The 23,586-nt window shown below is 37.9% G+C and overlaps 1 protein-coding gene across 1 annotated transcript; it reads left to right on the forward strand.

Annotated features, from left to right (window-relative positions):
• Positions 1-254: 254 nt before the first annotated feature.
• LOC132111435 (isthmin-2-like) lies at positions 255-17,839 on the forward strand. Its single transcript, XM_059518727.1, has 6 exons — positions 255-1,059; positions 6,912-7,154; positions 8,946-9,231; positions 12,724-12,861; positions 14,560-14,628; positions 16,020-17,839. The coding sequence occupies exons 1-6, from the start codon at positions 931-933 to the stop codon at positions 16,535-16,537; spliced, it is 1,383 nt and encodes a 460-aa protein (XP_059374710.1). The 5' UTR covers positions 255-930; the 3' UTR covers positions 16,538-17,839.
• Positions 17,840-23,586: the final 5,747 nt, after the last annotated feature.

A 23,586-nucleotide genomic window follows, 5' to 3' on the forward strand; every position in this document is an offset into this window, starting at 1 on the left:
TTTTTTTTTTTTTTTGTAAACCGAGAAACGTTATTTTCAACATTTATTTGAAACAGAAATATTTTGTAACAAATAAATTACTCAAATCAATTTAATGCATCCTTTCCGACTATAAGTATTTCTACAGTAGCCTAGTGTATCCTATAAATCTAAAATAAATATAACATAAATTTAAAAATAATATGGACCATACATAATGCCTTAAATAAGCCAAAACTTTTCTCTTTACTGGATCTCATGAGGATGCTATACCCCACGCATGCAGCTCCAGCTTTCACGCTTCAGTCGTTCATTCATTCAGTCAGTCACTGTGGGGTTTATGAACCCCTCCTCCATGCAGAGACGTCACACAAGCGGAGGGAGATGAATGTCACCTCCAGCCAGTGCACTACTGAGGGCATTTCACCACAGTAGGCTACCTGCATGAGGTGTAGACTTCTGTGTGCGCGAGTCAGGAGCGCATCATAGATCTGTATTCGCATACTAGCGCTGCGTTGATCGCCTTGGACCTTCAGTTGCTAAGTGCGCACTGAGCTCCGTGAGACGCGTGTTTGGGGAGCTATCCACACTCAAGCAAGACTGTTCTTCATTTATTTCCACTGGATAGAGGCAAACTCACGACACTTGAAAGAGGAATATTAGTGTTTGGGAACTGCTGAAATGCGTTTGGAGACCAAGAACCTCTCAGATTTACAAGATCTGAGGGACACGCGGATATGAGGGTTGTTCTGTTGCAAACTGAGAATTTGCTTTACGTGTTGAAAGCCTAATGCATTTCTAATGTTTTAGATGGATTGGTTTTATATGAGGGATGGGCATACAGAACCTTGGAACTGAAGAGGGTTGAGTGCTGAACATAGAAACTCATCAAAAGTGGTGCACGATTGCAAAATCATAGTAAAAACTGCCATTATATTTTTTTACGAAGTCATGCTGAGTCGAAGTCAAGCTTTAGGGTGGGCAGTTTTCTTGACACTTTGTCTACTGTTGGTGAAGGGGTTCCCTGCAAAAAGACGAAGAGCAAATCACATCAAGAGCAAGAGTGAAGCATCTCTAGAGGTAGGATTTCATCAGTAATTAATGAGTAATTAGCTATTTTTTGAGACATTTTATTTTAAAGCAACAACAGAGTTGATCCACATCTAAATGAAAAAAACTTATAATTCCTACCGATTAAATTAATTAGTCAGAAAATCCCAAATAAATGCTAATGTCATTTTGGGATGAAACACAAAACTTTTAGACCTTTCATCTGCAGGCACATGGCAATGTTAATGTTCCTGATTCTATAACCATCTTGGTCAGTGATGTGCAGAAAATGAATGTTGTCACCTGATCTGGTTTTTTAACCAATAGGAAAGACTGGAGCTAATTGTCACACAGAGTAAGATGTCACATCCAATAACTATACCATCCATTCAAACAAATGTCTGTTTTATCTATATTTCTATATATTTTAACTGAAAGTAGAACCGTTTTCTCAAGACAAAGATATGTGTCATACAATTATCATATGTTTAAAAGGATACATTTATGTATTACAATATTTGTTGGCTAAAACGGTGATTTGATATTTATTGTGACAACTTGCCCCGGTCTGCTTTACTATGCTGCAGAACGCACTGAATTCAAATTAGTTTTCATAGAGCAGCAGGTATCAGACAGGTATGAATCTTTTTATTCCATGTCATATCATATTCAGAATTAACCAAGGTAACGTTTATTAGAGGTCAAACACACTGAAAATACAGTTTCCAGTTAAAGTGTGTTTAATGCTTGGAATGGCAGGGTGGTTAATTTGCCCCATCTGTTAAATGATAAACCACAGTTTAATGTTCATGGGTTGTTTTGGGTATTTAATTAATTCATTTCTCCTTCAGCCGAGAAGTGAGGTCACATTGAATCCAGGGTAATGCTGTGACTTTTTTTCATGAATCAGCTTTATGGAGTGTTAACACAGAGAGGAAATGCAAACCTACCCCAGACTGAATTTTAATAGTCATTTCCGCTCTGAAAAGAAGTCCACTATCCTAGATGTAAAATTAAGGCCCCTCTTGCATGTGCACATGAATCAATCTATATAGTAGATAATCGACTCACTATGCATTACCTGAGAAGGGGGTTAAGAACACATCTTGCTCAAGGGTGCGAAGACCTGACAGAAAGCACATTTTGCGCTGTGTGAAAACATCACGTCTCCCCCACCTTTTAAGCCAATTGGGAAAGATGTTTTTATTAAAGTAGCCACTGGGGTTCATGCACACATGGGAGGGCCATTGTTTCCCCTATGCAACAGGATGTATTTTCTTCACACAAAAAAACTGACACTTACTAATCAAAACAGCCAGGTGGAATCCGATACGCCATGCTCAGAGAAATCTCATAGGATTTCTGCAGCCTTGGTGCTATAATTGATAAGCCCCAATAATCACAGGGCACTTCCTCTCCTCAAGCCCAAGCAGACACCAATTCCACAAATGGCGCCAAATTCTTGAGCCCCTCTTGGAAGCTTATGTTGCTTTTTCTTAGCATTGTGCCGAATGACTCGGGTGCGGAAAGCTCTCAAATGTCCAGTGCTCTAATTGAGGTTAAGCTGAAACTGTAAACCATAATCTGTTTGAAAGTATATAGCGAATGACTTGGTAGAAGCTATATTCAGAATTTAATGAAGAAACACCAGATAATATTTCACAAAACCCACCAGAACACACACATACCAGCTTGAAAGTAGAAATAGATTTAATAATGTGCCTGCATGTTGCTGAGTACAACTATTTTTTAGATCTTGGCCCTACAAAACATGTTGTGCAGCACCGAGATCTGATTATAAACATCTGAAGCTTGTAAAAGAAAAGATACGTATCCAATCTGCCTTTTTCCAGTTTATATCATTAATAGAGTTGGTATGAAGATGTACAGTACCACTGGTACTTTTGGTATCAAGTGTCAACAGGAATTGTAGTGTTATGTGATTAATGAGGCTTACAGTACATGACGTAAATGAAGAGTTTTTGACACAAGCCATCTGAGAGAAGCCAGACATCGATCTGTGTGGGATATGTCAATCGAGGCGCTCTAACCTTGAGGTTCACTTGCTGCACAGAAAAGTGTTTTGCATGTAAACCCATTTCTGCCCTTGATAAAAAAAAAAGTGGCACACCTGATTAAAGTTAAAAAAAAAAATTATTAAGTCAGATTGTGAGATATAAATATAAAATAAAATACAATCATAAGATAAAGTATGAAGTTTACAATGTAAGACATGCAACATCAACTGTGAGAAATTAAGTTACATGAGATTATGTGAGATATGAAGTCACAATTATGATAAAAAGTTGCAATTGTAAGATGTAAGGTTGCAGTTTGAGAAACAATGTTGCAATTGTGATGTAAAGTCGAAATTTTGGGATGATAACTCACAATTTTAAGAAATAAAGTTACAATTTTGAAAAAAAAAATCAATTCTAAGAAATAGTCACAATTTTGAGAAACAAAGTTGTAATTATAAGGAAAGTTGCAGTTGTGAGCCACAGTATGTTGCAGTTGTGGAATATAAAGTCACAAATCCATCAAAGAGAAACAAATTAAGGCCACAATTACCTTTTTTATTTTTTCACACTGAAGCAGAAATGAGCTTCTATAGTTGTAAATGCATGACACACTAACTAGGAATAAGGACTTCTGACAGTATGACTAATCCTTGGCTCGAAGAAAAAATAGCTTTTCCCTCTTTTTTGGAAGAGAATAATCAAATCCATCCATTTTATTGAATTATGAACAAGCCGCTCAGTTTTCCGTCGCTAATGCGTCCCATTTGCTTTCTTTCTAAGCGGTCAAAGGTAATGCTTTGTGAGGGTGTTGGGGAAATCCGACTGAATTTTTCATGTGCTTTGGGACTCTGTTCCCTCTTCAGCTTTGGTGCCCTGATGCCCTTGTTGTGCTGGCACCTCGGCTCCAGCATATTCAGCTCAAAGCATCCCCAGACCACGTGTGTGTGTGGTATTTATTTTGGCAGGGGCGTATTCATTTATTCTCTTAGGTCTCCGCGCCCGTCCAGATGGCACGTCCTATAAAACAAAATAACTGTTTGTGAGGAGAGAAGATAACACATGGTACACTGATGCTGTTGAGGCATGCCAAGAGAATCAGATTGTAACATGGTGGTATGCTGGAAGAAAAAAAATATAGAAAGAACAACATAAAGGCATGAGGACAGTGATCGTCTCTGCTAGGATCTGGGCAGGATTCCATCCTTACCATGTCACTCTGCTCATGAGTCCTCTTCTGTTTCTGTTGGCCCTCTTTGTGGAGAGTCAGGAATTCTGGCTCCAGGGACTTGGTTGTTGCGAGCCGCTTTGCAGCACAGGAAAGTATTCTTTAAAGTTTTTTTTCTTGTATTTACCTGTAGAACTCATATGAAAACATAGCCATCCTTTTCGTCTCAGCTGGTGGGTAAGCAGTTTCACCCATGTAAAGAAAGAGTTTAATACAAATGGCAATGCTAAGTGAGGAGCTTATCTTGGCATTACTTTTTCTCAAGAGGTTTGATTATAGAATGATTGAAGGGAACAGTATGAAAGCTCTCTGGAAGGCACACAAAGTGAGGAAACACTCAGAATCCCTTCAGCTCAGACCAGGCAGGCAACGAAAACTTTGTGGATGGTAACATCTCATTGGTTTCCACAGGACTGTAAAAAATGGACAGTAGTTCCCAACTGTACTCCGACTGTGTACTTCCTAGAGATTCATTTAGCTGACACATTCTGCTTCAAATCTTAGTAAGCTGACTTGATGTTTACTATCTTCTAAAGGCGCTTCACATCAGACATGAATATTCAAACGCCTAATAATACAGCATGGGGAGTAAAATGGTCAGTACATGGTCAGTAAAAATTCGGTTGTCAATACGTACCTTAAATTAGATGTTGTCACAACCACTCTGGATTTAAGTCTTACGAAAGTCGAGACACAATGTAGTAGTGTAGTTTTCGCCCTTTGTGTGAAAGGCTTTAACATTCTCATTTCAGTTCAATCAGACGTTTCTTTAAAATGACTCATGGTTTAGCGAGTCAGTAAACTAGTAATGGTCCCTGTGTTGAACAAATTCCAATAAAAATCATAAAAATACTGAATTTAAATCGAAACGTTTGTCGTTTGGACATAAATAATTGTTTAAGGATCATTCAAGTAGTTTCCTTTCCTCCTTCCTACCCCCTGTGATAATGAACTTCATTAGAGCCAGGGTGAAGTTTATCGTCTGGAGCAGAGGACATCTGTTTTGAGTGTGGGAGAGACACTCAAGCAGTGAAGTGAGACAAGGCAGGCCACGAATGATCAGTAGAGAGAGGCTTTGATCAGACAGACTCAACTCCCCCCTCTCTACGGCATCAGAAGGGAACACAGAACATCAAACTGAGTCTCTAGATGAGGAAGAGCAGGAATACCACATGCTGAAATGCACCAAGGTGGACATTTGAAAGTAAGGGAGATAGAGAGAATGCCTGCAGAATGATGTGGTCATGATGAGGACATATGTGTCTCTTTCTTTCTGATTTATGCTTGTGTATGTTGCTGTTCTTTTGAAGTCTCTGGTGGCTTATAAACCTCCTCAAGAACTCTTTGAAGCGCAGCATGACCCAAAATGTAAAGTCTAAATTGAGTTTCATCTGGCACTTATTGCATGTTGGAGAGTGCATGAAACTAAAGACAACTTAAACGTTTTGTAATATTTACTTAGAACATTTAAATGTCCCTGGTCTGATTCTGCACAATTCATCAGTGTATATTAAGAAAAAGAAAACAATGTTTTTTTTTTTTTTTTGCACAATGTGTGTGCAAAAAAAAAAAAAAAAAAAAAAAAAAATATATATATATATATATATATATATATAAAATTTAAGCTCAATTTTGTGAATAATAATTAGTCTGAGGACATTACAGGATTACAGTAATGTTTTACATTTAATAAATAAAATAAGCACTTTAAAAATCTTGATATTTAAAAAAAGAAAAGAAAATAGTCACCATCATCTGCCTCAATCTTGAGGCTTAAGACTTGTTGACATGATTAGTAACAAGGAACAAAGAGCTTTAGAGTATTGTTATGGTTTATGGACAGCAGGAAGCCTTTTCTTTGTACCACCACAGACTGTATGTCTCCATATTAAAGTAAACCAGATGAAAGAGATAAATATCCCTTAATGTGTAATCATTTACCTGCATGCACTGTCCTGACTCCTGAGTCTTCCTCCAGGAATTCATAGTCCCTCCATCCGTTGAATACAGCATTACTCGTAATGTCAAACAGCTGTCAAGAGAGTGAGCCATGACTGTCTCAGACTTAGTGAGAAAGAGTGAGCAGCAGCAGTAAGCGTGTAATTCCTCTTCCTTGTTGATGTTTCTCTGCTGTTTTGTTATGTTGCTAATGGTAACCCAATGAAGCATCCATTGACAGATATGCAGCATGGACATCAAAAAACACGAAGAGCACTTTTTTGTATCCAAAACCTTAAAAGAGACTGACAGAGTCTTCCAAAGTTCTGGGAAACAGCCTTTTCCTGGATCATTAAAGCAGAAGAGAGGTCTTAAATTATTTCCATGATTTCTACTAATCCTGTTCCATAATTCACCTGATATGCTGTCATGTGCTAGACATTTCACTCCAGATGGGTTTATTTGAAACCCAGACATCTTTTTTCGTATGGACCATAAGGTCACAGCTTTATAGATTTGATATGGTGTTAAACTAAGACTGATCCTCTAACCATCTTTATGTGCATGACGGAATTTCTCAGAGGTATTTATCTTTGGTCCTTTCTGGGAGCTTTATACATAAGGATGCTTTCATCTAAATAAAGCTGGTTAGATCACCAGATGTTCCTTTCATAGGATACTTTGTGTGCACTTCCCAGGTCAGAGATCACAGTGACTCCAAAGATGTCAGACAGGCACTGCTGGACATTCATCGGCAGAACCAATTGAGGAGTGAGGCAACTTTGCCTCGCCGTCATAAGAGGAGATGGTCGCAGATTCATTCGAAGGGAGACCTTCCCAAACCTGCTCCACAGGAAGAAGAAGAACCCTTCATTTTAGACCTGAAGAACTTCCCTGACCTTGCCAATGCAGACCTGGGCTCCCAGAACCCAAACATACAAGTAAGAGCAGTCCCAGTCTCACCTTATTGTTATTTTAATTACCTCAGAATCAAGTTTCTTCCTGTATATACAGTAAATGCTTTTGAAGAAGTAATACAGTGTCTTAGGTTTCTTTTGTTGTATATCTTTATATCTTGGCATTAGTTCTTCTAAAGACAGTTGTTAATATTATGAGGGTAGTTTGTTATTCCAGATATGTTTAAAATCTCGCTGTTCCCAAAACCTTGTCATTATTTCCTTAGGGTGAAATAAATCATTGTATAACAAGCAGGGTAATGGATTGATTTGACTTGGCAACAGTTTGTGGTGTATGTAATTAACCTATGCACTCATTGTTTCACTGTTATTGGTGCTATGATTGCAGTAGGGACTTCAGGTTTCTGTGCTGTTGCTGGTCATGGCATAGCTGCTTCTAAACCGGAGAGGCCTCTTAAATTACCCCAAGCAAGACCTTTTTTCTGGTGTAGCTCATTCCAGCCATGGAATGGCTCTGCACAGTGTACCAAAAAGAAATCCCAAGAAAATCCAAAAGGTGAAAGGCCACAGTATTATTTTTACAGGCACTTTTAATGCTCCCTCCAAGAGCAGATCCCAATCTTTAAATGTTTTTACAACACCAGTAAAGAAGGAATTTTTATATTTTTAGTACTGTTATGAAGTTTATGTGTGTAAGTGGACCTGAGAGGAAACAAAGTTAAACTTCAGGGAAAAAATACACAGGAGATCCCTGGTAAGCAAATTGACTTTTATAATAAGGAAAATTCAAGAGTCTTCCAAGTGGGATGGGTCCATCTTCCATGCTTTTTAGAAAAAGCTATTTTTCTCCTATATGGTGGCTGCTAATGTAAATATATGAGTTACTGCATTTAGCAGGTAATGTGGTAAACATTATTTTTTTTATTGTTTAGTGTGTATATATTTATAGAGAGAGAGAGAGACAGAGAGTACAATATAATAAGACGCTTTCGATGCCGTCGCAAAAGATACAGTACAAGCACAGATTAATCCATGTTGTGATGAGGGGAAACCATTATATCTTGCTCCCGCCCATATTCGCAGCGGCGTCCGAAATAATTTTGCACATTCAAAGGCTAGTGTGACCGCCCCTTTAAAAAGAAATGCAGCAGTGTTTTCTTTTACATCTGTTTTGCCATTAAACTTAAATTTGCCATTTAATGGACCTCCAGTGATCTAAACCTTGGATCTTTTTGTCTTTAAAAATGATGTTGGGTCTTCTTTGGAAGTAGAACACAGTCATGATTAGTTCAAGGAGGAGCTGGAGGCCACCTGTTGTAAACAGTGCAGTTACAGTAGCGTAATCACCCGCTCTAAACTGCTCCGTGCCTTTATAAACAGCTGCAGCAGCCATCAGATTGTTGTGCTGTAGGGGAAATAAACAACCAGTCCTTTGTCTCGGCCTGCTGGAACACTTGCTATCGTTTTCAGGTCTGCCTGACTCGGCACTACGAGCCCAAGCATGCAAAGAACAAATCTGTCACCTCAAAACATCCTTTGAAATAAACAAATTTGAACTTTGAACATACTTAACTTGAATGCACAGCTATAACAAAGCACAGTACTCAAAGGGGTGGTAGAGTTACCTTTTAAATGTGGTAAATATTTATAATTATAATATATAGTATATATACTGTATATAATCTAATTTGGTCAGGCTTGTTTGGGCTGGTTGTCCATCTTGAACCCACAACAAACTGGTTATCATGTTCCAAAAAATAAGCAAAACCAAGGTTTTGTAGAACTTTCTGATATCAACTTGTATCTCTCTATTAGGTTACCATTGAAGTTGTGGACAACCCACAGATGGAGATTGAGATGGACCTTGCCAAGGAGAGCATGAATGACTGGTCCTTGAGCTCAGAAGAGTGGCTGGGTCATAAAAAGCTCTTCTGGCCGTTGTTCTGGGGATATCATGACTCCAGTCAAGAAGGTCCTGGGCAAGGGAGTCTGGAGGAGAATGGGGAGGACCTCAGTTATGAGGGAGAAGATTCCCTGTTGAGTGGAGTGGGTTCAGACTGGAACAGACGATGGAAGGACTGGGACTCCATGGACAATTACGGTAACCACGGGTAGTTGAGCACTGTTTGCCAGTTAGAGTTTGGACACATCCCTATTGCTGTGCAAAAGTGAAGGAAAAATCATAATAATTGTCCTGAATTAAAATGCCTTGATGTTTTTTTTCCAACAGTGTAATTGGAAACCCTGAGTTTTTAGTTTTTGTTTTTCTTCAGCCTTGTTATCAGAAGTATCAGTGCTCATGTTGGGGCTTCTTGGAACGCCGGAGCACATATGCCTAGCTGATTTCCTCAGCAATGCGGGCCCCAGCCTCTTCTTTAGGACTTGAAATTATGATTGATGTTTTAAGGGTTGCACTCAAGAACTGCTACATAAACGTGCATTTCTGTCACCAATTCCCAAGACTTTCTCTAGATGCCTATCAACAGTAAACAGTAAAAGGTGACGCAGTGATGTGTGTCCTAGCACATTATCACAATATTAGTTGTGGTACGCATGTTATCTCACCACTAGACTGCTTCTTTGTCGGTTAAGCAGATCATTACTTCAAAAAGTTTACATACGGGGCAGACTGTAGTGCTGAAATACCATTTTAAAAAGCAGACCACAATCTATCATCAAGTGCTCTGAACCTTCTCAAAGTATATGGTGAAAAAAAGATCACAGTAAAAAATATGAAATAAGGGATTGCAGCAGGAAACTCAATGCTACGTCTGGTTCATGTTAGTGACAGCGGGCTTGAGCATCAGCTTTGTGTGCCCTTCCTTTGAAGTTGAAACCAGTGCTCGGACAACGTGGCTGTTTGAAACCTGGGCCCCTGCGCTTGCTAAGAGCAGCATGGGGCTCTTCACTGGCTAAACAACTAATATTTGTGTTCAATTAGACATTAGATTGAAAGAAGGGCCAGCATGCTTGGGCTGACAAAGAAAGCGTCTGCTGTTTTTTCATCCCATGACTGGGGCTGTGGTATGATTCACACAGCCTAGCCTTTTGAGTCCTTTCTGGAATTCATGGCAGTTCTCAGGCTTTGGAAGGAAAGTGTTTTTCTGCTTTTGTTTTTTTGTCTGTCGTTTCCATTTTTCACACCGAAGTTATATACACTGCATGCCTGAGGAAGTTGTTAAAGCATTCAGTCACTCTTTTATGTGTAAGACATTTAAAAAATTGGCAAACAACATCAAAGTGCTGGGAAGTATAATATTGTACTCAAAGCTGTTTTGGGTCATTTTTCTGCCAATTAATGAATGAAATAATGACTGTTTATTTCTGTTTCCAATGACTGTTTCCAAACATGTAGTGTTTAACCCTAACTCATGAGATTACTGTTCAGACTATTGTTCACTTGTAGAAAGATTAATAATAATAATTTTAAATTTAAATTGTATTTTAATATTAATATTAAATTAATTTTAATATTAAACTGGTCAAAAATGTCAGTCATTTTTTTCAGTTTTAAATAAATGATGTTGTTTTGAACTTGTTTTGAACAGAATAATGTGTCATAGTTTCCACAAACAGCTTGGTAATGTGTATTACAATATATTGTAATATGTATATTTATTTATTTTCAAAATGTTTAAAATTTTGTGATGGTAACAAGCAACACTGTGGTGTTAAAAGTGGCTCTTTAAACTTAATTGGCAAAAACTGTGTTGTGTTAATTTTATTTTATCTTGGTGCATATGCAAGGAAATTAATAATGTCTTTCTTCATTAATGTGTTTATTTAGTTGAAAACCTGAGATAAACCTGTCTTGATTATTTTTAACAGGACTTTTTAACTTTTTTTTTTTTTTAGATCTATCAGCCCTGCTTACTATACTAACACTAGTGGCTCTAAAGTAAGCAGGACTAGCAGAAAGTTTGAACAGCACATAAAAGCAAAAAAACTTATGCTGCAATGGCTTTAAAACCAGAATTTACATTTATCCTTTAACCAGCTTTATTTCACAAGGGCATTTTTCATCTCCATCTGTCACTGACTTTCAGGGTGTTCCTCCATTGAGGTTGTGTTCCACCATGTTCTGTCAGCTTCATTAGAGAGAAAGTGCATTGGTGGTGTGTGGTTAAATCCAACAACCAGCCAAAAAAGAAGCAATTGCAGCATGCTCGCTGTGTCTGTGTGAACAGGAGAGCCTCTGAGGATGTGGGTACGAAACCAAACCCGCTTCTCTCTGTAGCCCCAATGGATCCCCTGCTCTAAAATAGTCCTAATGAGTGTACTTAGAGTAGGATGTGTTGTGTACAAACAAGCCTGAATGGGAAACGGAGAAGGGCAAATGAACCACATTATTAATGATGTGGTCTGCTCTAGAGGCGTACGGTAATGAAGCGCTTTTCTGCAATTATGGTGAGCCACAGAATTACAGGCAGGCCATGTTCAGCAACAGCTTGGTAGAATGTTATAGCTTTAGTCATTTTTTGCTCTCCACTGCCCTTATGAAAATTATTTACCACAGTTTTACTATAGTAACTTATTACAGCGCCTATGAAATTTTAGTTGGTATAAACAAGGTTCTTTGACAGCAAATATAAAGCTATTCAGTTTGTGTGGTCTTGATCGCTTGTGTATCTCTAATTGGAAATTAATAATGGATGTCTGGTCACGTTGTTACTGCAAAACAGTGACATTGTGTGACACAACACAGTATCAAAACATTATATGAGGTTTAATATACAATTTTGTGCAGATTTTATCCTGTACGGGGCTACCAAGCTCAATTACGCTACATAAATAAAGTTGGTATTTCTTATTTGAGTTTGAAGTTAATGTCTTCTTTGCTGTGATAGTATGCGTGGGCGTCTTCATCATCAGAATGTGGACCCTGAATTAGCAAAAACACCTGGTAACCAACAACAATGCAGCCAAAATACATCACAGAGGAAACAGTGCACTTATTTCTCTCCATCACTACCGCCATGGAGTGCTCTGAAACTTTAATCTCTTTAACATGGTGGTGGAAAGAGAGCATTGTTGGAAAGCGACTAAGCTATTAGGCCTTGCCTTCCTGCTGAAGTGTTTGTATTGGCTCAGTTCTCACAGCTGTAATCGGCCGACTTTGCCTCTGACATATTTATTACCAAAAAAAGCAAGCCTGGCCTGCCAGAAAGGCCCACATTTTGTTCATTAGAGAGATTATATTTTACAGAGAAATACGCAATATTAATTTAGTTGCGCATCATTAGATTTCTTACGCAAACAACAGACAGATGCACTTATCTTCTTGGTTGTTTTAGGATTTCTTTCTATGCCAATCCCAGTATGTTGGAGTTCAGATGCACGCAGATTGAAGTTAAAGGCATAACCTCAGTACTAGAACTGAGTTAACATATTTTAGTGGAAGATTTCACTTTCAGAAGCTTGTGTAGAGTAAAGAAATTCCTTTACCATTAATCCCAACTCATCTGTGGTTTGACCTGCATTGCATAACATTCCCACATGCTGTGTGAGGAATTCGTTAGATTCGATACTGTAGAAAAGGTCATCCTTTTTTGTCAAAGATTTCCTACACTCATTATTTTGTTTTTATCTACAGAATATGAGGAGGAAGAATGGAGCGACTGGTCACCTTGCAGTGTAGCCTGTGGACACGGGAATCAAAAGAGGATTCGTTCATGTGGCTATGCCTGCACTGCCACAGAATCACGGACATGTGATTTAGAGCGTTGTCCCGGTAAGACTTGTCAGTACTGTCACTTAAACTCAGACCTATGCAACCCCACAATGCACTTCGCTACCCACTATTGATCTTGATCTTAATTCCATCCGACTCCTAATTATGCTGATAGTGATGGAAAACTTCACTAATGCCTCTCATTCATCTCTGTCAGGCATGCAGAAGTTGAACAAACACCAGGGACACCAGGCTCGTGTTAGAAAAGGAGAAGTCTGGCCTTCTGTGTGTTTACTGTATACACTATAAAACCGCTCTTTGAGAGCAGCAGGCGTTTACTTTGCTTCGGTATGACAGCTCAATGAGGGCTTTCAGTTTAAAAGCCCCTGATACAGGGCGGTCCACAACCTGCCATGCACAAAAACGGCATTACACACAAAATCAGTTTGCTTACAAGCTCAAATATGCTATGTGAGGTTCTACAGTGCTAAATCTATATAAATACCATAGAACAACTTAATTTAAACATTTTCAGCTCCTGAAAAAAAATTGCTTCCTGAAATAATTTGGTCAATGAATAAAAATAATGACAATAATGTTGATCCAGGACCATCAGAAGATGTTAAACCATGTCTTACTTGGCAAAATCACGGTGACCTTGCTATAATGAAGTATGTGCAATGTGAAATATACTGCTATTTTTGAATGGCAAAAGAAAAATGATGTTTTTTTTTCAGATAGATGGTGTAGTTTTGAGAAGGGGATGAAAAATCAGACTTTAGACCCCTGGATATGGAACAGGACAAAACTCATTGTTGCTGGCAGACCAGCTTAACTAGTTAAGCCATGGTGGCATAGGTGTAACGTGAACCAACTCCAGGCTAAGACTAAAAGTAGCCTAATGTTTGTGTAATCTATGTAAACTGTACGCACATCATAAACCCTTCTTTTTAGGCAAGTATCAGATATAAGTGTCACGTCATAAAATATTTTAATATGACTCCATTTGTATTTAACGTGATCACAGTTTAATAAAAAAAACATTTTAGTTGCCAATTAGAATGCTTTAATTTCCACAGTTATTAAAACTGAATCAATTATATACAGAAAGTGAGCAAAAAACACCCACATTATCAAAGAACTTCACATTATGTCTGTTAAGTCTAGCTCGAGTTTAAGCACTAAAAACACTTAAACACTCACGTTATGATCAGTGAAGTTATTGACACTGTATAATGAATCTCTTATGCTGTATGCATATCTGTACTTTGTTGTTTATGATGAGAGAATTTACAAAAGTGCAGGATTCTGTCAGTGAATGCACATGCACTAAACAAAACGTTTCACCTGGATGCCTCTGATTTGGCCATTGTGTCCATAAGCTCAGCAGAATCGTGTTTGATTGGGTATAATGCACAACGCTGTAAACATGTAAAAAGAAATATCCATTATGAACAGATCTAAATTTAACGCCGCAATCAACATTTTCCATTTTATTTTCATTTTCTTCACGACAGCCCATTAATTTCAGACCTGTGGCCAGGGGAAGACTAAGTCTGGCCTAGCCATACACACTATGCATGGAGGAAAGTCTGTAAATTTAAGTGAATTGTGCTGAATTGTGCTAGCTGAACTAGTCTTGATTTTTGGTTTGGTGTTTACTAAGATTTTTATTTTCAGGAGGGTTTTTAAGATCATGTTGTGTTTTTATTAAATATTTCATGTTGATTTTAAATATTTTCTCTATTAAATCTACAGATGACATAATTCCTGTGACAGAACCTACTCCTCATGAAGTGGCAAACAGCACAGAGCTTTTTGGCACAGGTTGGTTGGTTTTGTTTGTGTATTTATGTGGTGTTGTCATTCAGCAATTCAGTATTCTGATGGTGCCATAGTAGTTTTTAAATGTGTTTAGGGTGACCAAACACCCTACCAAACACCTTTTTCCAGACATGTTCTAATCGGGAGTTCTAAATTGCCAAAAATGCCTCTGAAGTCTTCAAACAGTATGTGTGCCCATCTTTGCATTGTTCTTTTTAGATCCCACTTTCTCACCCACGACGATTGTTCAGTTATGTACAATGCCTGCCCACTATTGGTCAAACTACTTTTCAGTAATTTTTCAGCAAGTATGAAAACAAGAGATTAAAAAAATCCAAAACCTGAAAATTTTTGGTATTTCAGAAAAAAAGAAGAAGGTATTGCATAACACTTGTCCAAAAACCCATTACCGTGCCAGGTTACACTGTTCAAAAACTGTTAGTAGCAATGTAATTTTTGATGCTTTTTTGAAAGTGACATACAGCCAAGTATGGTGACCCATACTCAAAATTCATGCTCTGCATTTATCCCATCCAAAGTGCACACACACCCGGAGCAGTGGGCAGCCATTTATGCTGTGGCACCCCGTTGGGGGTTCAGTGTCTTGCTCAAGGGCACCTTAGTCGTGGCATTGCCAGCCCAAGTCTCAAACCCACAACCCTAGGGTTAGGAGTTAAACGCTCTAACCACTAGGCCACGACTATGTGCAACACTGCATTACTGAATCTCTTAATGGAGGCTTCAGTTACTTGCCTTTCAAGCTGTCTGTTCTTTTATTGTTTGAAATGTTTATAGATTTGTTGTCTTAGCGTACATTTAACTTAATGTCTAGTTCAAAACCTGTTTAATCCGCATCTCTGTAGAAACTTCTTCTCTGAGACTGCAGCAGGAGGAACTCTGTGGGAGCCCTGTTAGTCTGTAAAAGATATGACATTCAAATTTTTCACAAATGCTCCACAGAGAGTTACTGAGACCACAAAATAAAGAGTCCTCTTCCAGAAACCCCAGTATTTGCTTTGGAGTTTTTTTTTTTTTTTTTTTGTTGGTCTCTTACTTTTGGCATTGAACATTGAATGTAATAGCTCTTTTCATTTAACCGCAATAAAAATGAATGTAGTTAAAAAACATAACAGGATAAAGTGTTTTTTTTTAAAATCTCTTTACAATGGAACATAAATGTACATAACAGCCATGTTTCAGCATGACCGCAGCACATATTTTTTTGTATCTTTATGTTTTGGCAGCAGACTGAGACAACCCCTATTGCATGTTAGGCCATTATTCTCAATAATTTATTCTGGCATAATATGAAGTATATTATATTTTATATATTAACAAAAAGTTATATATAACATTTTTTCCAACGTTAATAAATTGATCTGATTACCCTGTAGATGTTGACAGCTGTGAAAAGTGGCTGAATTGCAAGAACGACTTCCTCGAGAAATACCTACACCAGGTCCTGACCGAATTACCCTACTGCCCTTGCATCTACCCATCTGAGGTGGTCTACAGTGCTGTCAACATTTTTGATAGGAAGTTACAAAAGACCTATCGCTGGCAAGACGCCAGCGGCCCAAAGGAGAGGCTGGACATTTATAAGCCCTCTGCAAAGTTCTGTGTTCGCTCGATGCTCTCCTTTGACAGCACCACATTGGCTGCACAGCACTGCTGCTACGATGATCACATGAAGCTCATCACTCGAGGCAAAGGGGCTGGAGCCCCCAACCTCATCAGTACAGAGTTCTCGCCAGAACTTCATTACAAAGTGGACGTTCTTCCATGGATCCTGTGTAAAGGAGACTGGAGCCGCTTTCATTTGGTTCGTCCTCCCAATAATGGTCTACTTTGTGTTGAGAACCCGCAGGAAGATATCTACATGAATGAACTAGAGGAGGCCAGGGAGTACTGATCCAGATCATGGATTTCACATTAAATCAACCAGTGTTTGCTTAATTCTGGAGAGTCCTCTAGAGAAATTCTTCTGAAAACTAAAGCTTAGATACTGAAACAAACTGTTTTGTACAGCTCAATTGCAACAACACTGGTTTAACATGTTGGTCCAAAGCCCAGATTGGAAGATCATGATGCAATTTTCTGTCTTCTTTCTTCTGTGATGTTACATACGTGCTCCAAACAAAGTTCAGCAAGAGTTCTTCAATGGCATTCACTAGAACAAGTTCGTATTTTCATTGGATACACATTTGTTTTCCTCAAGTGTCCTCAAAGACTCTGCTCCACCATTAAAGAAATTCCAATAAAGCTGCTAGAATTGTGAGATATTCAAAAATGCAACAGAATGCCTATTTTGTTGTCTTTAGACCTGAAGCTCAATCCTGGCCTTGCTCCAATCTGTGCGAGATCAGTCCAAACAAATCAAACACAAGCCGCACCACTCGCAAACAATTCAACAAATTTCTGAGAATAGTTCTTCTCTTTAGAGTTTGTATATTGTTACTCCAAATATACACAGACTTTGTGTCATTGGATATATATATTTATGCAGGATCATTTGACCTTTGACCTACCTTTTTGCTGAGAACTGTAGCAGAACAAAATTAGGGAATCTGAGAAGTGATAGGGAACCTTTTTTGAACTTATCTTTGAGAAGATGCCCCTCATCAATGTAAGGCTTGTTTTTTTAAAAATCGGAGGTATAATTGGATCCCTTTCTGTTTTCAACACGACTCAGCTTTGTGCTGAATGCAATATGAGACACCCGCCTGACACCAGTGCAGGGGGCTGTCAGAGCTTGGTTGATGGATTGAAGTCTTCCTGTAAAGGTGAGGTGAAGGTGACACTTGTTGTAAACGAATATCTCTTTAAATACAATGGCTCTTTCAATGTCTCAGTTCATCCTTGAGTCCCAAACAAAGCCTAGAGGCTTCCATTGGATGTAGTTTGAAGGACCTAAACCACCCTTTTCAGCACAGGTGTTGTCATGATCTCTTTGTGAGATGTTGACATGGAATGCTGGTGATTTGATTTGTAAATTCCTGCTGACAGATGACTGTTCCATGTAGCAATAAACATCCCCCTTTGATAAGATCTTACATTGTGATTTTAAGCACAGTATAGTCCTATGAAATCTGCTGCACATGTGCATTGAGTGATGTTGAACCTGTGACTAAAAGGTTCTTGATTTAAATCCCAGGTTAGTTACTGCAAGGTAAAGACTTCAGAGGGTCTTCAATGTAGCTGTGATTCTGAACAAGGTACTTTGATATAAAATCATTATGCACAGAATTATGCTTCATGGTTCATCTGCTTGGTAGGGTCTTAAGATCTACTTTCCTCTACAGTTAAGTTCTAACTGTAAATAAACTTCTGAACTTAAAGATAATCAAGGTATTTGCATTCGCTTGAAAAATACAGACAGGTTGCAAGTAACACTAAACTCTGCAGGAAATCTCCAAATGTAGGAATGAGCCAAGTGCATGTTAGCATTGCTTATGATCCCTGTCAGACCTGAGCAAAACCGTGAAGAAGTTTCCACTGAGATAAAAATAAATGCCAGCCATGACATTGTCATTCAGTCCAGCTGCGAGAACGTTGGAAGCATTCAAATATCCTGCTCTTAGTGATAGTATATTTTAATATTACAGGCATAGATTTTATGATCTTTGTAGTATGTACATGGGTTCTATCCAAACTAGGCTTATTTAGAAATATGTGCCTCTTTCTAAATATTTTTCAAAACTCTGAAAACATACCATACCAACATTGGAGGAATTTATCCGCATTAAGATGCATTTCCGTCTCCCATTGTTCACAGTAACCCTTTTTCGTCCAAAACCACCTAAAGTGAGCGTAAAAACTTTTTCGCGAATTAAGGAATTTTTATTTGAAATTCAGTGTTTCCATCACTCGATTCTGAAGCGATTCTTCAAAAAGTACATTAAAGCAGGGTGATGGAAACCCAGCTACTGGTGGCAGTAAAACCGCAACAATTTGTATTACTTTATTTTACACAAATTATGATTATGGGGTAGATTATCAATTAGTAATGACTTATTTCAGCTTGATTCCTTGCGTGACCTAAAAACATTTTTACCATAGCGAATAAATAGTAAATAATTACATTTTTCTGTTTGCATAACTTAATCCGCTCCTAATTGTTGGGCTTTTCTATAGTAAACTTGCTTGTTTGCTCACCTGGTACTTCAATGAACTTGCAATGTGGAGTGCTTTGGTACAAGTTCCAAGCAAACTAAAATGGCATGGTTGCTTCAGAATACATGTTTTTATCTTACAGTTGATCTTGTTTACACTATTGGCTAGGTTTAAAGGTAAGGTTTAGTGTAGGACATTTCACTTTGAAGGTGTTGTGAAACATGTAAGAAGCAACACAATATTTTGCAGAAATGTCACCACAGGCAGGTATGTCCAGTGAGCCTGGGTTGGTTCTGTCACAAGTAAATCGCAGTGTCTACCTACCTGAGTTTTGACTTTGGCTTTGTGTGTCAATACTTTCGTGAATAAACTGATGAATGTGGGTATTTGTATAACTAGGTTTAACTAAAATGGAAAATGTAGTACTTTTTTCTAGTACTGGTTGTTGAAGTTTAGATCAAATACACTCTTTTCTAATTTGATGGTAAGATTTCACCTTTCAGAACTTCAATAAGAAAGGCACTTTATTTAAATATTGATATTGGAATATATATATATATATATATATATATATATATATATATATATATATATATATATATATATATATGTGTGTGTGTGTGTGTATATATAATCATATATTGAATTATACTTGTACAATTTAGTGACTTTATAAAAATGTTATTGTAAAGGTATGAATAACAAATGCATTTTTTAAGGATATTTTATGTAATGTAAAATTTTGGCATGTCATTTTTAACTGCTGATTTATCATTGTACAGTATTTATTACTTTTGATTTGGTAACTCATTGCTAAGTGGATAATCAAATAATTCTATGCACTATATGACTGAGTTATTTGTCTTATAGGGTAATTCTGGTCTGTGAAAAGGAAAGTGCCATACCACACACCGTTCTACTTCTAGACCTTTCTTTGTATTAAACACTCTGTGTCCAGATATAATAAATCTAACTTTGATTATGTCATGTGTGCTTGAATTGCAGTGTCCTGGGTATAAACATGGTGTTTAGTTGAAGAGATTTCTTTTGAGTAAATAAATTTGTTGAAATGAATACCAGGTGAATTCATAATCTCTCAACAGTCCCAATATATGAGCAAATTTTATGAGTAAAATATGTTTGAAAAATACTTTATTGTACTGTTTTAAAGTTTTTATACTGAGCATAATGTTAATTTAAAATACAGAACTATCATCTTGATTTTGGTCAACCCACACCCGTTTTATTTTTATTAATAACCTCAAAAAATGAAGTGTAAAATGATTGCACATCTCAAAAGGTTTTACATCGCACAAAAACATGAAGTGTGGACAGCTGTCACAGCAAACTGACACCAGCACCAGTCGTTTTCAATCTGAGCATGATGATGGAGTTAACAGTAGATTTGTGTTCTCATTTTCCACTAGATATTAGGTTGCCTTTAACACATGTACTGCCAGCTTTTCTCAATTACCAATTAAGAGAAAGAACATTTTGTTTTTGGACGAAAAGAAGCATTAGCTTTAAGTCGAGCTAATGCAAAATGAATTGGACAACTGGCTTAGTGTGATGTCTTTATTAGAACTACGCTTAATGTTACATATTGGGTAACAAAGCTGAGAAAAGATTGAAGCCCTAAAGGGCTTTTGCAGTGATTATCACTAAATAGCAATCTTGCTATGTGACTGCCATCTGCTGCATAATAATTATAATCTAATTGCTTTCACGTTAAGCATCACTTGAATGCCTCAGCCAGGACACAACCTGAACCAAGTCAGGTCCTGCAGTGGTGGTCAGTAATCTTTCCCCTCCCCTTCTGTTCTTTGAGAGACCGTTTAGTGGATTTCCTCAACATTTATGTCTGGTCTGTCAACTACACTTATTTAACTTATTTGCCACCTTACCACTGGTTGAGCTGAATGTTTTTAAGTCACACAAAACTCAATTGATTCATAACATGACGTGAGTCATTGTAAGAGCTCATTCGTCACTGAATTCAGTCGCAGGGTTTGCGGCATCTTTAAATGTAAGTCAGGAAAACTTGCCAGAGTTTAGTATGATATTCTTGGTGGAAAAATTTGCATGTGAGACCATTAATTGAAATGAATGTCATCTGGTTCTGGTAATTTTTCTAATCTGAGATCCAGTTGAAAATGTGTTCTAACCACAAAACCTTCACATATTCTTGAGAAAATTATTTAATGTAATTTATTCTTTAGTTGCTTGTTAAAAAAAAACATTTACAGGAAAAAATAAGTCAGAATTGCTTTAAACCATTTACAAAAAGCAATAAATCATCAGAGTAAGTGGAAACAGTGTTATATTGTAGGTGTGATATTTTCAATTAAATACTAAAAAGGCTTTTGGAGCCCTTTGAAGTGAACATGGCAACCCGTGAATCTCCCACAGCTCTCATCATAATGTTTCTTTTCTATCAGTGGAAATAACAAGCAGAAATTACACTCGCTACAGAGTTCAAACAGAATATTTATTAGAGGTCAGCCCTCCATGGCTCCCACAGTGAGCTCAAAGCTTGGCTGCTTGGAACTGGGTGCAGGGAGTCAGGCAAAGATAACTCTACCTGTATTTGGGGTTGTTTGCATAGAAAACACCCTCCTCCCGGAGAACCCCAAGAGGTCAGAGGGATGCCTGCTCTTTGTCCCTCACAACGAGAGGAAACAAAAATAAATAGAGGAGTGAATGGTCACAGGACATTGCTCAAACATAAAGACCATGCTCTAAAGACAGACAACCAAATTGGGTTATTTCATGTACAACTATGGCCTTTGCTCTTGTCCATACATTAAGCATATGTCTTCTCAATGGACTGCACACCATTAATGCATTAGGAAGCATAATTACCAGTGAACACATAATGTGGAAATGGTTTTGGGGCTCATGAAATGGATCCGTTGAAGTTTACTTAAGCTTACAAATTTTAAGTTCAAAGTTAAGTTTATAATGTGACACAAGAGTTATATTTCAAAGGAATGTCGTTCTTTTAAACTTGAAATCAAAGAATCCTGAAAGTTCCCACAAACATGTAAGCAGCTAGCATGCACTGGACCTTAAATATTGTTTGTGATAAATGTAGCAAAATTAGGGGGATGTTTTCTGGTTTATGATGACATTTTGAAGTACATGCTGCATGAATGTCAGGGCAAAAGCATCACTGCAAGCATTGATGAATGAGAGGGGCTTGTTTTACAACCACTGTTGGGGTTATAAATAAGGGAGAGCGAGAGATCCAAAACAGACCAGAGAAAAGTGAGTCCATATGGGTGCTAGTGGAATGGACCATGATGAGCCAAGATCAAAGCCTCCTGCTCTGACTGAGTACAGCTCGCAGCACAAACCCTGTACTGCATCAGATTCGATCTAATAGAGAAGTCTGTGTTCTGCTATTGCTTAATTTTGCCCCACTTTATTTTAAACGAATCAGTTAAATTCCTATTTCTAGCTTCTAAAACTTAATGTGTTATTAGAGTGTGTCTTAAGTAAACACATTCAATATAGGATAGTCAAGAGTATTTTTGTTACATTGCATCAGATTAGTGGTCTTAAAATATGCATGCACCACTATAACTATTGCTAATTTATTATTTAAACAGACTCCAAATCCTTTCACCTTTAATCATTTAGCAGACGCTTTTATCCTACAGGAAAACAGGAATACTGTATATAATATATAACAGCAAATGTTTCGCAGGCAAAAATGTTGATTGTCTATTGCCAGTAATGTACTTATGGAGCATCTAAGTCACTTTCAAACCAAGCAGCTTTCTGTTGTTCAATGCAGCAAATCCATGTGACCACCTTGAACTAGTTGCGAAATCTGTGTGGGCAAATAATTTCCAAGGAACCTGTACATGCAGACTGAACAAAGGAGCAAGGTACCCTTCAATATCCACATACTCTCGCGAGGGACATCTCTCTTTCCTCTGGGCAGCTAGTCAAAGGGAACTGTCCTCAGACAGTCATCAGCTTTGATTATGTTACAGGTGGGCCACGGAAAATACACTGGAGGCAGCCCAACCTGAGAAGCTGTTAAGAAGAGAGCAAGGAACCCTACTTAAAACCCCAATGCTTTGTTAATGAATATTAATCTGACACATAATCTACACAAAACGAGACAAAGTACACATCTGCTGAGCAGAAAATGACCAACCACAATTAATCAACTTTTGTACATTACACTGGTTTGCTGGGTGTGAAAAGTTCCATCCATTAGCACATTTTGCACGTTTGTTTGCATGACAGCCACTTCCCAGAACTGATATAATTTATTCCCTGGCATGCTGGGTAGGTTTCCGGAGCGCTCTGAGTCTGAAACTTTAGATAATATGAATGACATTTGCCTGAAAGCTTTGCTCTGTTACATCCACCGAATGTCGCTGCATGAAAACTGTGAAAACAGATCACCAGATTTGTGACACGGAGAATTAGAGAAACAGGAACACAAGCTACATTTAAACATCTGATGTGAAGAGAGCCTGAGCAATGGTGCATCATTGCTAATTCATCACCAATTCGCTTTGAAAAGGGTCTATTCAAATATAATTTAAGAGAACTGCCTGCCGGTGGACATCTGTATGATGGCATAAAGCAAATTACTAATTCAACACATTACTAATTCCGAGGGAACCTGGGCTAAATGGAAAAGGAAATGCAGCCAAACATGTGTAGACCACATTGGCGTCCTTGGAAAAGACGAGGAATCATCAGCAGATGTGTAGACCGTTGAGGGAAAGTGAATAAAGGAAAAACAGTGGGGCTAATTGCATCAAGATTTGTTATTTGTCATATGTCATGATGAACATCCGATTCAAGCTAGAAACTTGTAATGTT

Source organism: Carassius carassius, chromosome 31, assembly GCF_963082965.1.
Source record: "Carassius carassius chromosome 31, fCarCar2.1, whole genome shotgun sequence".
In the NCBI taxonomy this organism is placed as follows: domain Eukaryota; kingdom Metazoa; phylum Chordata; class Actinopteri; order Cypriniformes; family Cyprinidae; genus Carassius; species Carassius carassius.

Coding starts and splice junctions, on each gene's coding strand:
- LOC132111435 (XM_059518727.1), top strand. CDS start 931: ATGCTGAGTCGAAGTCAAGCTTTAGGGTGGGCAGTTTTCTTGACACTT. Junction 7,155..8,945: donor CCCAGAACCCAAACATACAA/GTAAGAGCAGTC, acceptor TCTCTCTATTAG/GTTACCATTGAAGTTGTGGA. Junction 9,232..12,723: donor GGACTCCATGGACAATTACG/GTAACCACGGGT, acceptor TTTTATCTACAG/AATATGAGGAGGAAGAATGG.